Raw genomic sequence first — 7181 nt, 5'->3', positions numbered from 1 at the left:
TTGGTGGAGCCCATCAACTTTTGAGAAAAAGGAATAACTTTATAATTTTAATAAATATATATATTTATATACATTTATCTCACAAACATTACAGCTCATCACTCGTCAAATGTTAGGAGTGAGAACAACTGATTAAATGGAATGAAATGTTCTTTTTAAATATGAGATTGTGTATTGAAAGTTGAGAGTAACCATTTTGTATAATGAAATGTTATATTATTCACTTTTTTTATTTATCAAAACATATTTAAAAGTAAATTTTTTAAATAAAATCCCTTCTAAATCTCAAGAAAAATGTTTGAAGTTCAAATTTTTTTCAAATTATCTTCAATAATTGCCTAATGCATGTGAAAAATGAGACTCCAATTATAAATACCAATCAGATTCATCTTACTATATATCATTTGTAATTCGCGTTCAACAATTTAAACAATAACTTTGAAACTGAATTGGGAATAACGTGGATTAACATTCATCCCAATCAATTCACCACCCCTAAGCGTCCTTTTTTCTGACGACTCAACCCAATAGAATCGTGCTTGCACTTTCTGAGATATATTCCATGCACAATTTTTGTGTCTATATCGAACAAAGTAATCCCAATTGTTTTTCCTTCGGATTTTACTCTCTTCAAAGCTTCACTGCCCAACTGTTCAATAATATACTTTTCTTCGGCTTCGTGGAATTTCAACACCCTCAAATCCTCTCCGAGACCGAGAGTTTTGTAATCTCGTAGGTGCCTGAACTTGTAGAATTAGAGACCTTGCAATTGTAAAAGCAAATTGTATGGAATCTAAGAAGGATGGTCTCTCACTATTTATAGACCGAGGAATTAATATTTTTTGGAGGAAATATACGAAGCGTGAAAAATATTGATTAATTTATTCAATTTATATAATTTTGCATTGAAAATTATTTAATGTCTATCATGTTAAAATATGTACAATCATGATTTCGATTGATAAATTCAACCGAACAGCATGTTTTGCTAATTGTTTTATTAAAATAATTGTTTTAAGGGTATATTGTAAAAATTCTCCAAAACCATTACTCTTATTATTTAAAGAAATCTTTAGAATAAATTGCAAAAATTCTCCCGAACCATCAAGATTTTGCAAATAGCATTTGACAATGTCATATCTATGCTCTCTCCAATTGTTTCCCTTTCTAGTTTCTGTCTCATCGAAGTGTTTCCCTGGCACGGCAACTTCTCTCTGCACGAAATTTTCTTCAAGGTTTGTCTATTTTAAATCAAAAGTTCCCCAAAAGGGCTTAAGCTTTTAAGCTTTTTATTCTCTCTATGCTTCAAAGTTATGTTCCTCAAGCTCCAATTAACTCAACCCTATCCCAAGTTCCTCCAACTGCAATGATGACAACGACTTTGTTTCAGGTGAGAAAAACGCCAAATCCTCCTGCGAGCATGATGAAAATTCGTTTCGTCACCGACGGAGTGGGCATGGTTTCAGGCGAGAAAACAGATTCTGTGGGTAATTACCACCTGTAGTGTGGCTGTGGACTATGCAATTTTCACCTGCCATAGTTCATCATCTGAAACTGCAAACGCTCATGTTTGGTAATTTCTGCTGAGAATTCCCTCCAGCTTTTTGCTTCATATTAAGATTGATAGATGATGAAACAAATCCTAGGCAAGATGGAATACTTGTGTTCTGACGCTTTATTTTTGTCACTTTGTTCATCAACACAATTGACCAAACAAAATTTTGCGGAAGCTTAAACTCTCTGCATGCTACAATAATCATAAACATCAAAACAGTCGTAAACAACACATCCATTTTTCATTTTGGTGCAAAGTAAGAAGCTGTACCTTCATCATCGATATAGAAGTGAAAAGTTAATTTAAACCATTCAAAATAGCGTGTATCCATTACTCACCGGAAAAGAAGTAACATACTTATTTACTAGTTACAAAAGCCCATGTCCCATGCAAAAGGCTCAAACTTAGAAAAAACAAAACTTCCAAACAATCACGAAAGTAGTAGCATAAGTCTCTTACGCATACTCCTACACAAGAATTAAACTAGTTTCACAGAGGCCTTATACAAAGATAAATAGATTTTAAAAACACAAAAGAAAAGAGAAAGGAAAAGCGTTCTGAAAATAAGTGCATTACCTATGCATTGGCATAAGCAGCTTCAGGATGATAGTGAAGCATTTCTCTCAACATCATCTCTCTAATCATTGGTTCAGCCATATTCTCATCTATGTCGAGATTGATTGGGACTTGGGCAGGAGGGTTGCGGCTGGGATCAAACAGACCTTGCATGTATGGGTGATGGAGAGCTTCAGTGACCGTGATCCTCTTTGATGGATCAAACACGAGCATCCTTCGCAACAAGTCTATAGCTAAAGGATCAGCGTGGGGGTATAGAGAAGAAAAGTGGATCCCTCTAGAAAAAGGGAGTGATTTGATAAACCTCCTGGCCTTTGTATTATCAATAAACTCAAGATCAGCTTCATGTTGGCTGCCAAGAACATTGATAATTAATTTAAGCTGGTTGAGGCACTCAGTTCCAGGGAAGATGGGTTTCCGGCCAAGAATTTCAGCAAAGATGCATCCTACAGACCAGACATCAATGGAGGTTCCATAATTGTCACAGCAGAGGAGGAGTTCTGGTGCTCTGTACCAACGTGTGACAACATATTCGGTCATGAATTGTCCGTTGTCTCTGCTGGTTCGTGCCAGCCCAAAATCACAAATCTTCAGTTCACAGTTCGCATTGATGAGGAGGTTTCCAGGCTTCAGGTCTCGATGAAGCACATTTGCTGAATGAAGATACTTTAACCCACGAAGCAACTGTTTAAAGTACACATTAAAGTAAACATCACTATCTCCAAGAGAATGAAAGAAGAAAAGGTTCACTAATCACTTCGAACTTTTTATAGCAACATATTTTCAAGGTATGCAACAATTAAATTTTCAAACTTCAGAGGGCGGAACATATAAATATAAAAGCTACAATGATTCCAGCAGTTTGTACTGTTGTACAGGTTCACTCAAAGTTAAATAGTGCATCTTAAACAATGATCCAAGAAACACAAATAGTAACCCTGCTTCACAATATCAATAAAAGTGTAATAATAACCCATATGCTGTCAGTGATAGATTAGGGAAGTTGACCACAGAACATTGACTCGGATTCAGAATTTTGGCAAATCCCAAATGATGAATCAGTTTAGATTTACTGGGCGAATAAATTCTTCATTGGCTTTCAACTAAATTATCAGTTGAAAGATCATCTTCAAACTTCAAAGGCAAGGTCTGATAAAATTTTCTTTTATATTAACCTCAACCATCTAAAAATGATCTTCTACAAAGGAAATTTTGATATTTTAGTAGCTCTAGAGAGAAGAGGTTGACTTTTAAAAAGTACATTGATCGTTTAGAATGTGCTAGATATCCAAGTATACTTTTGGCTCATCATACAGCATTACAGCTTCAGAAGTGGTCAAATCCTTAGCACCTAATTGTTAGCACGCACACAGTAGAAGAATCTTACAAAACCTCTCAACTGCCATGAAAATTATTTCCAAATGAAATTCAAGTGCAGAGAGCTTAGCATGCAATCTAACAAATAGTTATATCTGTCAATAAGCTACCCTCTACATTTTGAGTAAAAAAAATTTCATCGAGGAATGAATGGAAATGGTCTCCAATGTACTTGTCCAAAATGGAGGCAGGTATGTTGACTACCAAAGTTCTTTCTATTTGTACGCCAACTTATTAGCTATCATTATTCATTAATCAAGAAAAAACATGGGAAAGAACTACAAGAGTATTGATACCACACAATTACTTCTAGAAAGAGATATTGCTTGAACATCCCGACTTCCTCACCACAATCCAAACAGATTTAGAAATTCCAAATGTTGGGAGTAGCTGACCATATGAGATATATTCCCAGTGTGCGTATGGATCTGTCTTATGTTTGCCAGGGGATAGCATCTCTAGCCACTCAGGTCTTGGTGATATGCAGCATACTCGACTTGACATCACTGCACAAATTCATATCCCCTCTTGATAGAAGGCTTCACAATTGCCTCTATTTACAGTATTTTGGTTCATTATCTCAAAAGTCGAAACAATAGTGTCCTGACAGAGGGCCACTTGTTAACTTCAAGGAAAAGGCATATCAACAACCTATCTATATCACCACAAGCACTCCGCTGGATTTTTTCCTTCTTCAGCTAAAAACCATACACAATAGGGTATTAAAAGGAAGCAAACATGACATTATGAAACAGAATTTTGACTATTAAATTGTAATACATATTACTTTAGAACCAACAGGCCAGTGGCCCTACTTCTTTCCAAAGGGTGGTCAGGGATTCGAGCCTTAGTGGGGCATGCGTGTGTGAGTACTAAGAAAAAAAAAAAATACATATTCCTTTAGAACAGATATATCTTTTTTTTAAGAAAAATGAAAACAACTCTTAAAATTTACTATTAAAACCTAAATTTAAGGATAGCTCTTAGAATGCCCATGCAATACCAAGGATTAATACATACTAATTACCTACATCTAAACCATACCCAGCAGCTTATGTTGGTAAAAAAATATTGCCAAATAAAGGAATGTGAATGACTATTCCAAGTTAAACACTGCAATCATAGTAAATCAGCATCTGATTTTTATGAATAGTGAATCATATTGTACCATGAACCGCTATATGACATTAACAAATTTCCAGTAGGAAAATTAAAGTATATGCAAGTGTAGCTTGAATAATAAAGCAGCATACATATTTTGAGAGAGTCTAATACCTGAAAAATAAAATATTTGCAATGGTCGTTAGAGAGTGGTTGCGATGACTTTATGATATGATGAAGATCCGTGTCCATTAATTCATAAACCAGATACACATCCTTGAAACTCGTTCTGTGGATGGGCATCATAACATCCTTGAGAGCAATCACATTCTCATGCTGTATGTGCCTAAGCAGCTTCAACTCCCTGAGAGTTCTCAATGCATCAACACGATTCCCGAACACATTATTGATCTTTTTGATTGCAACTTTCTCGTTTGTTTCCCTATTAATGGAAGAACACACTACACCATAGGCTCCTCTGCCAATGGGTTTGATTGGAACGTATTTCGTATCGATTTCAAACAATGTTTGCCACATTGAGTAGTAATGCTTCCCTGGAATCCAAACACCATTTGGAGGGTCCACAAGTGTTGCCATTTCGCTGAAAATGACCCAAAATAAATCTGAGTTCATCTTTATGCTTGTAACTAATGAGATTACAATGACTTCCAAGAAACAAAACTGATACTAACAAATTGAGAATTACTACAATTAAGTTGCCAATAACACTATTATATTCATTTTGGAAGGAAGTGATGCAACCAAGCAAAAAAGAATTGGGGATTATGACAAACAATTAATTGATAGTTGTAGGCCAAAAATATATCAATAAAGAACCAAAAAAAGGGAAAAGAATCAATACTTACTTGGTGCTGAATTATTGTAATCTTCAACAAAATTTGGACTTCTTTGATCCTCTTCTCCGCTGCAATTTTATGCTCCTCACTTTTTCCCCCAATTTTTAAATTGTGGAATTGTCACTTTTCTTTGCCTTCAACCTTCCCCAATTCACTGCAACTTTACCTATTCCACCAAAAAAACATCCAAATTTGGGAATTAAGTAAAGCAGAAGCATCACAAATTCTTAAACTTTCGGTCAGATTTTTCCGAATTAAAGATACAAGCACGAAATCATACTTGCTCAAAGCAAGAAATAGTTTTGAAATCCGATTTTCTCGAGAACCAAACACTCCCGTCCCTGATCGGTATTGAGGAGTCGCAGAGTCGTCATACTCTGTCACCCGAACGCGATTCTTTATCTCGAAGCAATCAATCCCGTGAGCGATCCATAAATACATACATATATATCTATCAATCTATATATATATATATATAATTATAGAGAGAGAGTAGGAAGAGAGAGAGAGAGACAAAAGGGGCATCCGCGCATGACAATCCCTCACGCCATTTGCTCGACGACCATGACGGCTACGGATCTCTTATTCCACAACTTTGATCAGAAAAGATCAATCTATCAATATATCTACTACTACCGACTCTTATCTTATTATGTTCATTCATTCACGTTCATGTACAATCCAACAAGCAAAGATCTAATTCATATCATATCTTATGTCATCGGCTCACATTAGAGAGCTCGGCTCACATTATCATCTTTTTAATTGAGAAAAAAAAAAAAAAAAAAGTTTAGCCGAGGCTCTGGTTACTGCAAAATTTAGGAAGGTACATTATCTTCATATGGGTTTCGAAAGGTGTCTTAAAATATTGCGATGTTGGGTTTGAATAAAAAAAGATACAAAATGTTTTTTAAAAATGTTTCGTCGATCCCTTATTCTCTTTCAATTTGCAAAAAATCATTTACGGTACTTTATATAGTAATATTCTCGGTATTTAAAAAAATTTCTTTAGCCGAGACATGAACATGTGATTTCTTGAGGAGTAGGCGGATGTGCATATAGTATAATAAGAATATACTTTGACAAAATTTGGATTTTGCTTTCCCTTGAAAGCATCGGTTTCCTGACTTGAATTGAACAGTACTTTGAATTTGTTTTCAAACAAACGGCACCGACTAAGCCGGCTTGCTTCCACTCTATGTAGCCCCAAGCAGCCGCGTGGGCCCGATCCACAATGTTAGTTACACGTAACGTACCATGAGGAAAAGATTAATACTCCGATAGTCTCTAGTATATAGAACTAATTTTTCACTGATGACCAAGTATAATATTAATAAAAAAGAAAATATCATAAAGAAACCTCCACCCATCGGTACCCAATCACCCCATTAAACTTACTGAAGCAGTTCATTTACCTATTTTATTTTAAAAGTTTTGATACCATATCTATTGACAAAAATTCGGATTCATAAGTTGTCTTCCGGAGTTCGTATTGGAATGTCTTATATAGGATATAGCAAACACTTGATTTAAAAATAATGTTGATTTTAGATTTGTCCCTATTCTTCTTCTCCTCTTACCATTCAATGAAAGGGCGATAAGTATTGGATAATGATGTTCATGCACCGACAAATGCTTGAAAAATACAAATTTCACAAAGATGGGTTTTTGATAATAGTTTTAGGTTGATGAGAGTGAAAAGAAAACCTAAGGAA

At 35.2% G+C, this 7181-nt stretch overlaps 1 protein-coding gene across 1 annotated transcript; it reads right to left on the bottom strand.

The window, feature by feature from the left end:
- Positions 1 to 1839: 1839 nt before the first annotated feature.
- Positions 1840 to 6172, bottom strand: LOC132283759 (mitogen-activated protein kinase 7). Its single transcript, XM_059785769.1, has 4 exons — positions 5747 to 6172; positions 5476 to 5632; positions 4784 to 5210; positions 1840 to 2815 (listed from the first exon to the last, which is right to left on the bottom strand). Exons 3-4 carry the CDS (start codon positions 5204 to 5206, stop codon positions 2132 to 2134), a joined length of 1107 nt encoding a protein of 368 aa, XP_059641752.1. The 5' UTR covers positions 5207 to 5210; positions 5476 to 5632; positions 5747 to 6172; the 3' UTR covers positions 1840 to 2131.
- Positions 6173 to 7181: the final 1009 nt, after the last annotated feature.

Source organism: Cornus florida, unplaced genomic scaffold, assembly GCF_030987335.1.
Source record: "Cornus florida cultivar Cherokee Brave unplaced genomic scaffold, ASM3098733v1 CherokeeBrave_3.0.0_Hap2_Chr11, whole genome shotgun sequence".
NCBI lineage: Eukaryota > Viridiplantae > Streptophyta > Magnoliopsida > Cornales > Cornaceae > Cornus > Cornus florida.
Note: the sequence above shows the minus strand (reverse complement) of the source record. Positions and strands in the feature narration are given on the sequence as shown.

Excerpts from the sequence above, each read along its gene's own strand:
- LOC132283759 (XM_059785769.1), bottom strand. The coding sequence starts at position 5,206 with ATGGCAACACTTGTGGACCCTCCAAATGGTGTTTGGATTCCAGGGAAG. Across the intron at positions 2,816-4,783 it reads GCAAATATTTTATTTTTCAG|TTGCTTCGTGGGTTAAAGTA; the intron begins GTATTAGACTCT and ends TACTTTAAACAG.